We start from the raw sequence: 17,841 nt of genomic DNA on the forward strand, positions 1-17,841 counted from the left end.
CTGGAAGGGTGGGGGGCGGCCTTTCCCACCTCGGCTGCGTCCCCTCCTCCTGTGGGCCTGGGGAGTTCCTGGGAGGGCCTCCTGCAGGAGGCTCCGTGCACGGCTCTTGCGGGATGCTTTCCGTTCGCTGCGTGAAAGGCTCAGCGTGCTTTGTGTTCACAAACAGCTTCCGTTAGCCACACTAGAAGAGGAGATCTGAGGAGGTAGCTAGTTCGCATATCATTTCTGCTTGGCTCTGGAGTGTGTCCTGTGGTTTCTGCTGGGGGAAGGCGGCAGGCAGCCTGCGCTCTCCTTAGTGTCTGCGTGGAGGCCCTTGCCAGGGAGCTCATAGGGGTGACGGGGCAAGGTGACAGCCTGGCCACAGCCACCCAGCAGTGGACCGCTGCAGGCTGGCAGCGGGGAAATCCTGGCCACAGAGGCTCCGTTTCTAAGCACCCGCCCTCCTAGTTTCCAGGGGCTTTGCCCAAAGCCTCTTCCTTTCTCATGTTCATCCGCCCAGCCCCGGGGCGTAGTCCACGGTCCTGCGGTTGTCCCCCAAGGTACTGCCAGTGCTGGGAAAGAGGGCCGTGAAAGTGACTTGTGTACATTTAGTATCAGTCCATCAGAGACTAGTGTCACACGTAAACCTCATTAAATCACCACGTTGTACCGTGTCCCTAGGTGAGTGTGTGACGCACAAGTGAAGGAAGGGTCTGGTCAGCTCCAGCTCCCTTGTCAGCTCCCAGGTTGGGCACCAGGGCAGACCAGTGTGGAATCAGCAGACTCGGTCCCCGCTTAGTTATAGAATTGTAATTGTTCGGTTTTAGGATTTTCAGAATGTGTCCCAGAATAGTAATGAGTCAGAGAGTCTACTGGAAGTTGAGGATCCGGCGGAGAGATTCTGGGAAGAGTGAGGCGTGAGGTGTGGCTTGAAGGCGGGTTAGGGTTAGGGTTCTGCGTCTGTGAGGATGGCGGGAGCAGAGCTTTCCGAGACGAGCTGGGCTGTTCTTAGAGAACCGTTGCTGCAGGGACGACGTTCTAACTGGTGCTCAGGACCTCACCTCTAGGACTGGTCTCCGTCCTTCCCTGCCCCTGAGGGAAGGTGGCAGGGGAGGCCATGGTGCACTTGGGTACAGATGTTTAATTTTTTGTTTTTTCACAGAGGCTGCAGCTGAAAGTCATCTCAGGTTATTGTCTACTGTGGCCCAGGCAGTGAAAGGACAAGGCACCATCTGCTGGGTGGACTGTGGGTATGTCCTGGGGATGTGGGGTATGGTGGCTGGAGGGCCGGGCGTGGGCTCTGGTGGGTGGGGTGGGAGTTGTTCCTGATGGATACTCTGGGAGAGGGGATGTGATGGAGAGATGGCTGCAGAAGGACCTCACCCCCCACCCCTGGCCCCGCAATGCTGCAGGGCGCTGTGGGCTGGAGGAGGGGCAGGCGTGGCCCCGCTCCTGTCTTTCCGGCCCCGCCCCTCTTCTTCCCTCTCCGTAGTGCTTTTGCTTTTTACTCTGTTGTCCTGTGTCACTTGATTTTGCCTTCTCAGTGGGTGGCAGAGGGGGCCTTGGTGCCCAAAGACGCAAGATGATTTCCAGGGCCACTCGGGGGGCTTGCTTATTGGGCGGGGGGGTCTGTAGCCCGGGCCCTTAATAGAGGACTCCAGTGCCCACGGTGCAAAAACGGTGGGGCCAGCTGACGACCTGTCTGTTGCCTTGGCTCCAAGGTGGCTCCGTTAGATGTGTCAGTCCTGGACAGGTGGCTCAGTCCTTCCGGCTCTCTCCTCTGGCCTGCGTCCCTACCCCCACGCGTCCTGATGATGATGCTGTGAGCTACTTCTCCTCCTGCCTCGCCTGCCCCTCCCGGAGACGTCCTTGTCGGTGTTGCGGTGGCAGAAGCAAGCGCCGGCCCGTGGGAGGGAGAGCTGCTTCTGAGTGTGGCGAAGGGGGCTCTTGCTCGAATTCCTCTGATGCTTTTGAGTTTGGGAGGTTTGAGTCCACGGTGTGCTCAGCTTCCCTTTCCTTTCAGTCATTAGGAGTAATTGCCACATCTCCCTGTGTTCAGTGCTTTTGCTGCTGGGATTTCTATACACACACCTTTTGTCACATAATTAGTTCCCAGTTGGGCATAGATGGGCAAAAACAGAGCAAAGACACATAGACAGTGAAACATACGGAAAAGGTCGGGAAGAATAGGTTTATTCTTTGCACGTTTGTTGAGCACTGGCTGCACGCAAGGCACTGCGCTGCCCTTGGTGGATGCCAGCATTTACATGTCCTTTTGACAAGGACAGGAGGTGTTTCCAGAGCCGCTGAGTGCAGCCACTCCTCACCTGGACTTGGGGTTTATCGGGAGCGTGGGCTTGGGAAGAGGAGAGGAGAGGAGCATAGGCGGTATTTCAGTCTTGTTAGTACGGGGACGAGGTGGGCTCTCCTGGGAAAAGAGGCAGTTCTTTTCCTGCATGGCCCATAAAGATCTCTGTAACCTTTACTGTCTCTGTCTTTGCCACAAGCCCTGCTGCTACCCTGTGGGGTTCAGTGAGCTTTTATGGGCTGCACTCCAGTGCAATCTTCTTCCGCTTTATTCTGAGTTCTAAGTGGCTATTTTGCAAATGAACTTCTGGGACACCACAGTTTTATAAGTTGATAGCCTCAAGCTGGTCCTGCCCATCGTTGGAGAGAATTGAAGGAGATTCATATTTTGACAAAGCACTGAATGAGACCAGGAGAAGTCTTAGCCAGTCGGTGTTTGCTATAGGGGGTGTGTGTGTGTGCGTGTGTGTGTGTTTGTGTATGTGCGTGCATGTACACACACACGTGCCTGTCTGGCCTCACGCCTCCCAGTTGATTCAAACACCAGCGAAATGGAACAGACGGCTCACTAGACAGTTGGCGAGATTGTAGCTGTTGGTTACTTCTAGTTCATAGTTGGGCTGGAAGTGTTCTTATCTTCCAGGTGTGTCTCTGTCTCCCATATTTTACCAGGCGTGATCTGTGTGACTGGCAAAGCACTAAAGCCTATTAGAGGGGACAGGGTGCTTTGGAATCTCCATACCCAAAGATGACATCAGTCCTGCCAAGCTGACAGAGCCTCATCACAGGGAGTTCTCATCAGGCTTGTAGGTGGCAGAAGTGGGCAGAAGAGCTTCATTTAGCTGCGCCATCCATCTGGGTCCATTCAGCAGACATTCCCGAGCACTTACTCTGTGCTTTGAGGGACACACATGGCTAACAGTGTCCTCGAGGAGCGCAGCGTGCAAGGAGGAGAGGAAGCAGACACCTAGCCAGGTGATTAGTCACTTCGTTCTGCCTGGAAAGGTTGAGGAAGACTTCACAGAGGAGGTCGAATTCAAATTTGGGGCAAAGACCTCAGAATAGCAGGTCTTTAAAGTGCCCTGGCTTTCCCTGCAGGCAGCTCCCTGTGGTGTGGGCCCCTCGGGTCATCTGGCCCTGGACAGGCAGGACTTTATGGGGCCAGGGTTAGTGTGTGAACACAGACCAAGAATAGAATTCAGGACTCATTTGGAGACATGCTGTCTGGAATCAATAAAAGTGCAAATGGGAGAAATAATCCTGTGACTTTTGATGTTCTAAAATGAAAATCTGGGGGGGCACCTTAGAGCTTAAAAGAGGTAACCTTAAGACAAAAGGATTGACTGTTCGCATAATTGCTACTCACTTTATGCCTCTAAGAGGAAGTATAAACTGCGATATTAAATATGGGTAGGTGGAATATGGAGCTATAACGGATGATGTTGCAAGCAGGAATACCTGGGTTCGAGTTTGAAGTCAGAGGCAGGATACAGCTAAATCTTCCCAGAACAGCCAAAGGGATAGAACTCGGAGCTCTGGTCCGTGCAGGCCACCCTGGGTGGCAGTTCACGGATCACCGTTACACAAAGAGATCCCCAAGGACATGAGCTGGTTCTGCCCGTCTGCTCAGCCACTCCTGCTCTGAGACTTCTGAATGTGCCCCGTTAATTAAGGGAGCCCACCGTGTGCACTCCGGACCCTGTGATGACAGCCCTCAGCTGTTGTCCTAAACGCACTCAGTCTGTGTTTATGAGTCTGAATGAGATGCCCTGGGATGGGCAGAAGCGCTCCGGTGGGTGCTCTCTGCGGGAGAGTGAGCAGGGGAACAGCAGGTGGGCAGCCAGAGCACAGCTGCCCTCAAGTAGGCCCTGCTGTGTGTGGTTCCCCACCTCTGCTTCCTGCCCTGCCAGTGAAGGGTCGGAGGTGGGAATGGGGATGCCAGGGCTTGGGGTGGGTGATGGCCCCTCTGCTTTCCCCCCTTAAAAGGCAGATGAGGGGGACAGAGGGCATCCTAGGGGGAGAGAAGACAGTGCTCCGGGGTGAGGCGTCTGTAGAGGTGTGTGCAGTAAACACAGGCCCCGGCTGAGGGGTCAGCTCCACTACTTACTAGCCCCATGACCCTGGACAGGTCGGTTACCCTGAGTCTGTTTCCTCATCTGTGAAATGGAACAATAATACATATTCTGCCTTCTTACCGGGTCTGTGTTGAAGATCTTTGTAGAATAGGATTTAATGTGAGATCCCATTCTACTCTTGTTGTCTTTCATCTGGGCCAGATTGTCAGGACATTCCAAGAAGCTGGAGGGCGGGAAATGCTGTGTTTGTCTTCAAGAGCTCTTCCTTGGGTGAGGACCCCTTGGTTATTGTGAGGACGCTCCTGAAGAAGCTTTTGGGTGTGAGAGTCAGCCCAGTGGACAGGGTGTTTTGCTTTGGCCCTTAAGAGCTATGCGGTGCTGTGGAACTTGTAGGACTGCAGGTCAGGAGGCCTGGCTCTGAGTCCAGGCTCTGACAGCAAATAGATATGGGACCTTTGGCAAGTCACTGCCCCTCTCTGGGCTTCAGTTTGCTCTTGTGTGAAATATGGAGTTGAATCTTCCAAGGTGCTCTCATCCCTGCATAGCCTGGTTCAGAGCGTTCCAGAAGCTGCCAGGCTCATACGTGTGTACACATACGTGCTCGTGTGTATGCATGTGTATACAGACCCATGTATTCATGGAAATGTGTGGGAGGCTGTGTCTTCCAGTCTTCGTGTCTCTCCCCACCCTGGGTGTCTGCCTCGTACGTCTCTCCGGTCCCTCCCTCTCAGCATCTCTCCTCTCTCCCGCTTTATTCCCTCTCCCTTGATAGTTTCTGTTGCTCCTTCCCTTCTCGGGTCCCTGCCTCCCCCATTCTTTTGGTCTTTTTCCTCCTCTCTTCTGTGTGTGGATATTTCTTCTCTTTTTCTTGCTTTTCTGGTGCTTTTCTCCCCGCTCCTGCCTGCGTGCCGGCAGGCACACATAGCCCTCTTCGCTGGGCCCCGGGCCCCCGTAACCTGTGGCTCTGAAGTGTCCGTAGGGTTTCTGGCTTCTGTCCAGGGATCTGTCAGCTCTCCCTTCCCCTCACTCCACCTCCTGGCTCAGATCTCAGCAGCCACGCTCGGGTTGGCTGGTGGTAGTTGTCCAGCTCTTAAGTGGGTTGAGTGTGAGGGAGTTGGTATTCCCCACGTGCCCTGCAGCCTGGCATCGGGGCTCGGCCTTGGCACGGAGGGCTGCTTTCTGGGCAGCGGAGCCGGAGCCAGCAGGCGGGAGCCATGCCCGGGGTGCTAATTCCTGAGGCTGGTTCTCACGGGGCTGAGGCTGCCCGACGGGGCGCCTGCTGCCTTCTTTTCCTGTGGGTTTAAGGTCATTACCTTACCACCTGCTCTCATTCTCCCATCTGCTTTCTTTCCCCTGGAGCAGTGCTGGCTTCCCAGATCCAAGACGTGGGGCCTGCCAGGGCAGGCATAACATATTTTGAAGCCCATGTTTTCTTCCAAAAATGATTCGAACTTAGCATTTGCTCCTTTACATGTGAGCGTGTTGAAATTACCATGGGATAAAGCAGCCTTCCAGAAGAGACACCATGTTTTGTGTCGTGGCTTCAGATACCTTGTGGCACACTCTGTGCCCTCGTGGGGGTGACGTGTCCCCCCTAGGACTGCTGGGCCGGGGAGGCAGGTGGAGGATGAGAAGGCACGCTCTTCTTTCTCGTATTCCCATCACTCTCATGAACTCTGCTACATGATTCGTGTGCCTTCTTGAGGTTGGCACCAAGGAGGACAGCCAGACTCCTGTTGTGGGAGTCCCTTCGTCATCAGGGCTAGTGACCAGCCACCCAGGTCCGGGCAAGTTGAAGGCCCAGCTGTTCTAGGCTGTTCTCTGTCTCCTGCCTTTGCCCTCCGGCTACCTCCTTCCACATTGTCCTCTGCATGGGGCACCTTGCAGGCATGCTGACGGTGTTGCTTTGCTCACTCGTTCCTTATCTTGCATTTTTTTTCACGTCTCTGAAGTGGGGGCACGTCCCACCTCTCCTCTGCTACCCACCCTCTGGGGTCACAGGTCCATCCACTCAGAATCCCGTGTTAGACCCGAGCAGATGGAAGAAAGGGATTTACCCCTTCTTTGATGGGGAAAGGGACCCCAGGAAGGCTGAGTTGGCCGAGGCACACGGTGTCCAAGACAGGCTGGGGGCCCCGCCTCTGGTCCTCAGCGTAGTCCGCTTTCTACCCGCTGCCGGAGGCGGCCCAGTCTCCACCCTCTGTCCTGGCTTCTGGCTCCCGGTCCATCCGTCAGGATACAGGCAGCCTGCCTTGATGCTTCAGTAATACTTGACCCTGTAGGGGAATAGAGAGCTCCACCCAGCTCATATGGACAGCTCCCGCATTCTGCAGCTCGGGAAACCAAGGGCCCTGCCAGAGGCCACAGGCTGGCTAGCGGCAGAGCCAGATCTAGAAGCCATCAGTCACTCCAACTGACAGTGACTCCGGGGAGGGTTTGATACTTAGGCTGCGACTTCTCAAAGTCGAGTACCTCCCCTTCCCGAGCCTCCAGCACCTTATTTCTTCTCTTTCTTCCTACTCTTACCCCCCACCTTTCATCCCTGGGTCTGACTCCCAGGAGTGTGAGTTGCCAGTCTCTTGAATGATCGCCACTGCACGTGTACATCTAGTAAACACAGCACCACGTACCTGCAGCCACTCTGCGCTGCTGGCCAGCAACCCACATCAAAGCCAAACGAAAACGCCCATGTGTATGTGTCTGTCTGGGTCAGGGGTGGGGAGGGAAGTGTGAAAAGGCCTTGGTGACCTTTCACATTCTCTGTAGAGGAGAGCCCAGGGAGGTGGGGGAGGAGGGGATGTAGCAGGTCATGGGTGAGTAAATGGGCAGAGGGTGTTGAGGCTCCAGCCTCCCCAGCAGAAAAGGCTGGTGCCTGCAGGACAGTTGGGGGTGGCAGGTGAGGGCCTCTGCATGGCTAGTCCACTCTCTGTGGTTGTCCCCTCCCTCTCCATCCCCGGCAGAACAGCTCATTTTCCTGCTCACTGCCTTTGTCTTTTCCCCCCAGAGCCTCAGTCACTGGCTAGAGAAGGGTGGCAGCACAATTAATTGTGCATAATCTATCAACCCAGATCCTTTTAAGTCCCTGAGCTTGGGTAATTTCTCCCCTTCCTGAACTCTTATGACTTTTATTGTCCTGTGCAATTAGTGCGCGCACACATGCGCGCACACACACACACACACTCTGAGAGACAGAATCGTAGGAGGGAGGGGAGCCAATCTGAGAGCGCACTGTCAGGAATTTTCACCTGGCAGGATTCCTGGAGCTCAGTAGGCAGAGCCCAGAGAGCCAGCAGTGAGTGCCTCATCCCAGCGCAACAGCCGGCATCATTCCCTCACTCACTCAGGCTATTTATAGAGCGCCTGCTATGTGCCAGCAGCTGTTGGAACCCTGGGGAACCAGCTATGAACAAAATAAAGCCCTCGGCTTGGTGGAGCAAACCTTTCTGATGGGGGCTGACAGTGGACATGCTGGTCAGGTGTGGAGACAGCGGGGAAGGGCATGTGACAGTGCTGGATGAGGGGGGCTGAGGCTCTGGGGTCTGTGCCAGAGATGCTCGGAGAGGACGGGAGGCTGGCTCCCCACCTACCCCTCGGAGGATGTGTGCGTGTGCATGTGCGTGTGCGTGTGTGTGTGTGTGTGTGTGTGTGTAGGGGGCAGGGAAGAGGAGAGAAGCCTCGGGGAGTGTCCTATAACTTAAGGAGGGGAGAGGGTTGCACAGAGTCTGCCACAAGGAATCCTGTGGCAGTGGCAGAGCTGTGGTCGCTGGCCGGCTGCGGGCTGGGCTGGATGTGCTCTCGGGGAACCTCCGTGCCCCTCCAGCTTTACCCAGTGTCTTTGGAATGTTGCTCCTAAGCCTGGCCTGGGCTCACCGGGAGAGTGACACTTTTCCATGGAGTGGGTTCCCACACAGCCGGCAGGGATTGGGGTTGCAATGATGGGCCCCATCGCTTCTCTCTCTGCTTTGTAAAGTCATAGGCAGAGGCTGCCAGCCAGGCTCAATGGAGGAGAGAGCTGACATGGGGCTGCCTTGCAGTCTGGGTGCCCCCGCTGGATGCCAGCATGGGGCGAGGGGGGCCGTGGGCACCTGGACCTCGTTCCTGCTGCAGCCACTATTTGATGTCACATTTGGGTGGACGGTGGGTGGTCACAGAAACAGTTGCACGCAACAGAACAAAGCCGGACAGGGAAAGTGCCAAGGGAACAGTTACAAACATCTAAGTCGAGCCCTCCTGTCTCCCCTGGGGCAGGGAAACGGCGCCTCAGACGCAGTTGTCACACACAGACCCTCTGCCTGTCAGTGTGGCTTCTCCACAGAGCGCCCTCAGGACAGGGCAGACTGAACTGTAATCGCCACCGTCAGTGGAGGTGAGCCCAGCAACCCCACAGGGCTCTAGGGTAAGAGTTCAGCCACTGGCTGCGTGGGCTGCCCTTATAGGGCCTCCTGATGCACGCTCTCAGCCCTTCTGGGTCCCCTCCGCAGCCCAGCTTATCCCTTCTCTCTGGACTCCCTATCTCAGAAGGCCCTTTCCAGCCTGAGGGAGAGGCCACAGCCTTTCCTTTCTAAGTTCTTCGTGTGTTTCTTTAGTCCCCTGTTTGCTGGGGGTGCCGATGGGGGGTGCTGGAAGCTGCAGCGGCTGCAGTGATGGCCACCACAGGTAGGGCTACACAGGGAGGGAAGGCTCTGGGCCTGGGCTGGGCTGGGGGGCCCCTGGGAGTGCCTGACACTCTCCCTCTCCGACCCACACACCTGTCCCGCAAGACATGCTTCTTGAACTGCAGATTGCACATTTACACTTAAAATGAGGTCCCATAATTTTGCTTGTCCATCGATGAGTGTGGCTTTTAGAATTGAGCTGAATGGTGTAATTAGTTCATCTGCTCTGGGGCTGGTGCTCCGCTGTGTGAAGCTGGTGGCCGTCGAAGGTGCTGAGGTAGGTAGACAGGTGGGAGCCGACAGGACTTCCCTCAGGTGGCTGTCATCCCTGGCAGAACAAGGTTCCTCATGCGGTGTAGACACCGGGGACTAGTGGGTGTGGGTGTGGGCGGAGGTGCCCTCGCTGAGTCCATTGAGATGTGGGGAAGGGTCCTGCAGTGAGGAGCACGGCCCTGCGGGCACGGTAGCTGGCTGCCTCTGGCTGGCTGTCGGGCAGACCTGGCTGAATGTGGTGAGGTGGTGGGGAGGCCGTGAGAACAGGTGAGGTCTCTGGGGGCGCCGGTGTAGGGCACACGGGAAGCCGAACCTCGTGGTGGGGGGCAGAGATGTCGGGGAGAGGAGGAAGAGCAGAGCAGGGCAGGGGCAGGTGTCAGAATCACCTGGGAGGCTCCTTAAAACACAGTCGCTCGAGGACCCGCCGGGAGTTTGGACTGAGCAGGTGTGGGATGGGGCTGAGAATTTGCACTTCTGACAGGTTCCTGGGTGGTGGTGATGCTGCTGGTCTAGGAACCACATCTTGAGATCCCTGGTCTAACGGAAAGGGAGCCAAGATTAGAAGAGGTCGTGCATGAGCACTCGGTAAAGAGCCTGGCAGACTCTTTGTATGAGAAGAGTTGCAGGAGTGTGATATTGCAGACGCTAGCACTTCACCAAACCTTTCCCCTTTGTCATTTCGGCTTTTGTCAATACCTGGTCAGATTTCATAACTCCTTCAACATCGCAGAACATTTCCCTCCTACTCTGGTTTGATGGTATATAGCAGGTGGCATGTGGCACACATCAGAGGTGTAAAAGCAAAAACTTGCTGGGGCTGCAGGTAGAGCTTCTGAAGTCGTGATCTGCGGGAGGGTCAGGGAATCAGTATGCTTAAAAACTTCCCCAGGTGATTCTAATGAGCAGCCAGGACTGGGAACCACTGTCCTGAGCTTATTTTCCTTCTTAGAATGGACCATCTGCCTTCTAAGCTTCTGGGGCACTTCCTTTGTCTGGATCCATCACGTTGCCCCTTACAAGTAGTGATGTGTCCTCCCCACCTGCTTGCCCCTGTCTTTCCAAATCAGTCCAGATCCTGTTGGTTTCTCTACTTCCTCCTGTTCCCTGAGAGCCCATGCGTAGTGAGGGCCTCACTTGCTACTGAGAATTCCAAGCTACCTGCCTTACTCTTGGGCCACCAGCAAATTTTACTCCGTTAGCACCTTCGTGAGGGCTTCAGGTGACAAGTGTCTTTTTCCTGACATTTGTGTCTTTCAGTGACGCAGAGAGTAGAAAATTGTGCAAGAAGATGAAAGTTGACCTAAGCGCAAAGGACAAAAAGGTCGAATTATTCCATTACCAGTAAGTACATGTGGGCATTTCCAATTTCCAAGTAAATGCTGAAAGCTTTCATTGGTATTCTCAGCAAACCGCGATTTTTAGTGAGATTAATTTTATTTCAGAATGGTTCTTTTTCTGTGTTTACAATTATTTCTTAAAAAAAAAAAACTTGACCTGTGTTCAGTAACTGAATCTTATTAAGATGCTGCAGGAAACCAAAGGTAAGTAAGTGTCTTCACAACCATTCCTAAAGACACGTTTTTCTCCTCATTTGACAGGGATGGTGCGTTTCATACTGAATATAACCGAGCTGTGACATTTAAGGTAAATTTCCCTCCCTCATTCTCAGCAGAGGGGGAAGGGCAGAGTGTACAAATGCCCTTCCAAATGACCTGAGGGATTCTCATCTCTAGAACATAGATCAGCAGAATACCTGGAAAAGTTTGTAACTGTTAAACGAGTGGGGATAACCGACCTTGTAGACAGTTTGTGACTCTATCAGCAGTTGTCCAGTGATACGTATGACGTCATGCCCTCCCCTGCAAAGGCCTGAGTCTCCCTTCGCTGTGGCTTCAGACCCCTCCCTCACCTCTGCAGTGGTGTCCACAGGGGCCACCCACAGGCTGGAGGGGGCCAGCTGTGCCCAGGTGAGCACAGTGTTGTAGAACCCGGGCAAAGCAGCACCTCTGGGGCTGATGCAGCTCATTGCAGATGAGATGCCCATGTCAGTGAGATCGTTCCCTGCTACAAATGCAATTCAGAAGGAGATGGAAACGCATCAGTGAAAATAAATATGGAGATCCTCTGACCTGCAGGTGCTGTCCTGTTAATCAGCAGCTCCCCCAGCCCTGAGTCTTTGCACTGCCCTTGGATTCTCCTCCTTCAACATGTGCATTCCCTTCCTCAAATCAGTCTTCTTTTGCCTCTGGTCCAGGCAGCATCCCCCTGCCCTGGCTGGGGCCATGTGTTTCTTCTGTTCCAGCATGTGCTGAACCCACCCTCTCTGACTCTCCTGCTTCTCAGACTGTGTTAGACCCTGGGCTCCTCTCTCATTGTCTCTCTCTTTCCATCTGCTTCCTTCCATTCTTTTCTGTCTGTCCATCTGTCTGTGCAGCTGTGCCCCTCTCCCTCTGCCTCTCTCCCCCCACCTCCCTGGTCATTTCTTGTTTATCCACTAACACTTGTTCTTTTTTAAGTTGCTGCAGCTTTTACTGTACACAGGCTCAGCCTGATTACTCATCATCTTAACACCCACTTAGCCACTTAGAGAAAATTCTCCCAACTAGAGTTACTTAACCCCTCTTATTCTGTGTTAAGGCGTCAGCTGAAGTCCTTGGAGGGAACACGTGCTCCGCAGGAATCAGACTTCGCTGGGTGGGGTGGGGGAGGTGCTGATGGAGAGAGGGGCGGGGGCTTTCCGTTTTGTGTTTGGAGGTTGTGTTCAGTTTATATTTAGCTGGCCCTCCGAGGAGTCTGTCCTGGGCTTGTGGAGCAGAGAGCAGCAGCTGCTCAGAACTGCAGTAGCAGGAGAGGAGCCCGGGTGGTCTGGACTTGGCTGGGTGAGGGAGGCCAAGTCCTGGCCTCTGTCTGCCTCCTTACAAAGACCAGGTGTGTGGGACCCACTTGCTCCCGTCCTTCCTGTGATTTCAGCATCAAGAGGCTGGAGAAGTGGGCTGAGCATTGTACGGGGTCAGGGCCTTGGGCAGAGAGAGGGCGTCCTTGGTCCCAGGGTCCCCGAAGTGCGTGGGGCCATCGAGGACTGGAGTAGAGCCCCTGGGGTTCTGCAGGGTGGGGGGCGATGGCGGAGCTCCCCGTGACTGCCTGATGGCTCCCGCTTCTTACAGGGAGCAGCCACGAGCAGAGCCCTCCTTGGTCACGGATCCGTTTTCCTTTCAGGGTTTCTCGAGCCTCTAACTCCGGAAAGATGCAGGAGGCCCCCAGCAGGGTGGGTGCACAGGCTCAGGCTCATGGTCTGGCTCTTGTTGCTGTCACCCTGTACGGTCCTGCGGGGGCCGGGTCACAGGGACTAGGCCAGGGTCCCTAGAGTCCAGAGGCCAGATAAGTGAGAGTGTAAAGAGCGGGGAACTCAAAGAGGGGGCCTTCCTGTATAAGCGGCCTTTTGCTTGTCAGCTGACTGTCCAGCAAAATCCTTACTGTATATGAGTGGTGAGGACCAGAGGTGCCTGGAAGGCGAAATTCGGGGGGCCCTCGGGTGACCTTCTCCCAAGGCCTGTGGCCGTGGGTGTGGTTTCCCAGCCATGCAGACCAAGGTGCAGGGTGTTGGGCAATCTTCCTGGGATTCAGAGCACCCAGAATAGGACAGCTGACGTCAGTGTCCCAGGTGCCCCTCCCTGCAGACCTTTCTACCCAAGGTCTTGTTGGTTAGACTGATTTGGAGACTAAGAACCTGTGGATGGAATTATTCAACTTCAATTAAAGAAGAATCACCTGAAAAGCAAAAGATTGGTAGTATGAATGTTTCAATTATTACATTAAAAGAAGTGATTTTTTTTCCTTTTTCCATCCACGTTCGTCTTTTTTCCTTGATGCTGAGGCAGGGGTAGGGGTGGTAGCCCTTTAACTTAGCTCGTGCTGGGATGGGACAGGAGCCTCCCAGAGCAGTAGGTCCTACCTATTTTGGGTTCCTAATCCCACTGAGAATCTCCTGAAAGCCATGGACCTTCTCCCTAGAAACAGTGCGCATGCATACATTGAAGGAAGTGTTTTCCTGTGAGTCTGGGGCTTCACAGACTCCTAAAGTCCACTGTGTACCCCAAATTGAGAGCACCGGCACTGGATCTTCTGGAACAGCGGGCGGGTGGGCACTTATAAGCGTCTTTCTCACATGGCTCGTGGCTGTGAGTATGGGTTTCAGGACAGCCCTGCTGCTTCCACTTTGGCTTGTATTGTCACGGTGAAGCTCTCACTAGGGACTGAGAGAAGGCGATCTGCCTTTGCCTGGTGGAAATGGCCCACTTTTCTTGCCAGCAGGCATTTCACAGCTCTGTTTGGACAGACAGAGAGCATTACCTGAATGAAATTCTGCGAAGTCCTGGCTGTCTCCCACTCTCCCATAGTGCTCTTTCCAAATAGGAGTTTCCAGAAATAACAAGCCTCCCAGGTCCTCTATGTGTGACCGGTGGGTGGGCTGCATGCACAGGCTCACGACGGGGGTGTTTCCTTTCTCACTGCAGACCTCCCTCCCTTCTCCACCCCAGCACACCCAGTTCCTCATCTGCTCCCTGGAGCTTGGTCAGAGTGGGCAGAAATAACAGAATCTTGCATCAAACTGGGGGACACTGAGGGGTCATCTGCTGACATGGATGGCCAGCAACTCCCTTCCAGGGTTGGAGGGATGGAGCCTCGGCTGGTTTCTGTTACCCGTTTCTGGCTCTCACAGGCTTTGAGCAGCATTTCCCACATGACTGTCTGAGAGGGAAGGGAATGCAGCTTCTGTCCTGGATCAGTGAACTGTGGCAAGTGGGGAGGGGAGCAGAGGGATGTGCCCCCTGTTCCCTGCTGCATGTGTGTCCTGCCCGAGGGGAGCAGAGATTTGCATTTGCTCACTTGTCCACATGACAAAGGCTAAGTAAGCCCTTTATCCTGAAGGTCTTGGTCCGTCTAGAAGGGGGTCCTTAAGGAGAGAAATCCAGCACCCAGGGGGCCACAGCGATGAGCACCCTGCCCTGGGGGCTTCCCACCTGAGCCTCACAGGATGATCAGGATTTAACACACTCCCAAACCAGTTTAGATCATGAAATACCAAACCGGGTACAAGCAGCTGTGATCACTTGCTTATGCGATTGACAGTTTTAGTGGCTGCCTGATGTGTAAGTATCTTACTTTGCACAGGATTGAAGACCTCTATTCAGATTGATCAGGGAGACTTTCTGGAGGAGGTGAGATTTATTAGAAGCTCGTGCCTCTGTTTTGAATAAGCCAACTAATTGTCTCAGATTTCCTCTCTTGTCCATGAAGAAGCATCGTAGGTGTCAGTGGACCAGAGTTAGGTGTCATGTGGCTGAAAAATCCTGGTGGGGTGCATTTTTAGGGCCCTTAGTAAGCTGTCAGTGGGTGATAGTGTGGCACTCCCCCATAGGGCACAGTGCATCCCGTTCCAGGCACTTGGGTCTCCAGGTAGGGAACAGGGCAGGTTCCTGATTCCCCCACCTCCCTCTTTTCCTGGCTAAAACGAGTTTTCCCTTCTCTCTTTTCGTCAGTCCGTAGTGGCATTTCTGAAGGATCCAAAAGGGCCCCCACTGTGGGAAGAAGATCCTGGAGCCAAAGATGTTGTCCACATTGATAATGAAAAGGTAATTTTTCCGTATCAGTTCTGATGGGCTCTGGAAGCTTCCCCCCTAACCCGGGTCTCCCAGGAGAGATGCCCAAGGAACTGAGAAGTGGGAGTATTTGGGGGCCTCCAAGGGAGCTGGGCCAGGGCCCTAACATTTGGTTCCCCTTCCCAGCTCTGTGACGGAACAAACAGGAGATTACAGGCTGACTGCCTGAGCCCTTCCCCTGTCCTTTGCTGCCTTATGTAATGTATTTTAGCGTGTTTAGATTTTCCTTATAGGGATATTGTTTAAATGTTTTCTCCTCATTAGGTTATTCAATTGTTGGAACTGCCTTTGTGTTTTTTGGGTTTTATTTTAAAGTGGGTTTTGGTTTTTTGTTTGTTTTTTGAAGAATAATCTGTGAGGTTTGGGTTGGATTGCCAGAGACTTGGGTCAGGTCTTCACAATTCTGGGTCACTGTGTTAACTTTGAACAAGTTATTTACTTCAGTTTCTGGATTTGGCTGGTGTGGGGGACTGGGGTCAGAAGGGTGGTTCTGATGTACGGTCTCCATACAGCCCTGACCCTCCTCCTTTCGAAGCCTGCCCCGCCTGAGCTGCACGTGCTTCTTTATCCGTGTGTACCTGTGTTTGTGTCACGCACACACGTGTGCCTTACTTGCTTGGCTGTGCCTTTACATTAGGATGGGCAAGGACTTCTTTGTCACATTTCAGATGGCCTGTGAGACAAGCAGTGCTTTTTCGTAGATGGAAGGAGAATGTTCGTTTTTCTCTTGATAACATAAAATGTGCCTTTTATCTTCCTCTGCCTCCCCTTTTCATTTGAAAGTATTGACTCTTGATGCTTGTTAGCTCAGAAGAAAATGATGCCATTTATACTTGCTGCAGGAGAGATCATGTGTGATCATCGTGGGCTAACCAAGTGGGCCTTTCAGCTGAGGGGTGATTCGATTTAGGGGATGGGCATCAACGTTTCTGGGATAGAAAGTGCCAGTGTCCTCAGCTTGAAGATGAAGCCTTTTTAATAGGCATGTTGGGGGAAAGGAGGAGGGGCAGGTGTCAGGAGGTGGCGGCACCTGTGCCTGTCGCCAAGAAAAGACTAACAGCCTGAACTGATGGTTTCTCCCGGGTAGATTTTGTGGTAATACGTGCTTTCAGCCTCTCTGGAAAGTGGTTGCCTGCCGCCTCGCTCCTCCAAAATGTTCATGTCCTGAAACTCCTGAAATTGCTCTTCTGTAACTAGAAATATTAAGCAGAAATATTTTTTCTACACCTGTAGGCAATCCTCTTGTTATACTGTGTGCTGCTGTTTTTCTGCTAATAGAATCCCCGTAAAATAACAAGTTCCAAATTCAAGTTTGAATTGCCAATTTCTGTTTGTAAGCTTAGAGTTCCACACTTAATTTGAAGGTAATTAAGCATCTGTGAATGTAATGCGATATTGTTACTGTTGAGGGTGTGAAACCAAATTGCTACAGGCTCAGAAAAACCTTTTCTTCTCAGATCTTTCACCGGTTTTAGCTCCAGGGATTCCAGAAGATCATTTTCAAAGCATCCTCCACCCCTAGTCAGGGTCAAAGACCTTCGTTACTAATTCTGTCTTAAAATGAGTGCCTTAACCCGCTAGTTACGTAAATAAGAGTAAACATTTTCAGAATTTGTTATGCAGTGTTATAAATTCCCAAAAAATATTTGTAATCTTTTTTATCTAACTGAAAAATTATAAGTACTATATGTTTATTGTTGAAAATTTAGAAAATTCAGCTTAAGCATAGAAGAAAAGAAAAGAAATCATCCCATCCCTCCCCGCTGAGAGATACCCACTGCCAGTGTTTTCTGTAGCCTTCCAGGCTTTCTGCTTAATGCACACATAAATACTCTTACTCACAAAAGTGTCATCACATTGTACATGCTGTTTTGTAACTTGCTTTTCACCCTTACTTAATGTAACATGCACATCTTATTATGACATTAAATATTCCTCTTCATCATTTTTAATAATGCAGTCGTATTCCATTGTGCGGGATGTACCATCATCTATTTACCTAATGCCTTGCTGCTGCCAGAAAGCTGCATTTTGAAATTTCCTCTTATTTTCCTTATTATTCAAGAGAGAAAAACCTCTAATTTTCTTCCATGGAAACTGGTTAGAGGAGCTTATTTGAATCAAAATATGCTCTGTCATGGTGCTACTCCGCAGTCTTGACAGATTTGCTTTTTCCCAAACATCATTGACTCTGGTTGGGAGAAAAGTCTCCTACCCTGCTTTACACTGAAGTATCTCCTTTAGCACTGTTGTGACCACTTGTCTTTTTACATTTATTATATTCTTTTAACATGATTATATATTGTCTGATAACGAGCCAGGCGCTGTTCTAAGGGTACAAACACAAATGATCCATTTAGCTTGTAGCCTCCTGGGAATGGGGGTGCATCTCATCCTTACGCTCCTGTGTGCACCATGGTCTCCTCGGGCCCTGGATGGTGGCTGTAGGGCTGGGCTGGGGAAGATTCATAGCGGTGGGTTAACCCCGTGTTACGTGATGAGCAGATCCGCACCTGGCCAAGTTGGGCCTCCGTGAATACAGGCACCACCACAACAGAGCCACTTCATAGATCGCATAAGAAGAGACAGCCTCATGGGACCCAGTTAGCTCCTTGCTGTATTCATTGTTCAGTGGGAGCTGAAAGTAACACTGGTAACCTGGTACCGACTACTTCATCCCACCAGGTGGCCTTTGGAAAGCCATCTGTCCCCCCGGCCCTCAGTTTCCCCATCTGTAACATGTGAGGTGGCTAGAATAGATGGTCTTTGAGGGTCTTTCAGCCCCTGACGTGCCAGGACTCTGCACTGCACCCCCAGCCCCCAAGTCAGACCATGGGGTTTCCAAACCCCCGCTGCACTCCTCCCGCCACTGTGGTTCCCCCGGGAATGTCG

General features: G+C 52.7%; 1 protein-coding gene across 1 annotated transcript in view; it reads left to right on the forward strand.

Annotated features, from left to right (window-relative positions):
- Positions 1-17,841, forward strand: part of PDIA5 (protein disulfide isomerase family A member 5) — a 92,190-nt gene that overhangs the window by 23,340 nt on the left and 51,009 nt on the right. The window contains exons 3-6 of the mRNA XM_082839860.1: positions 1,142-1,229; positions 10,547-10,630; positions 10,888-10,933; positions 14,830-14,922. Coding sequence (XP_082695986.1) covers positions 1,142-1,229; positions 10,547-10,630; positions 10,888-10,933; positions 14,830-14,922 — 311 coding nt within the window. The remainder of the gene's footprint in view (positions 1-1,141; positions 1,230-10,546; positions 10,631-10,887; positions 10,934-14,829; positions 14,923-17,841) is intronic.

This window comes from Leucopleurus acutus (assembly GCF_964270905.1).
Source record: "Leucopleurus acutus genome assembly, chromosome: 5".
NCBI lineage: Eukaryota > Metazoa > Chordata > Mammalia > Artiodactyla > Delphinidae > Leucopleurus > Leucopleurus acutus.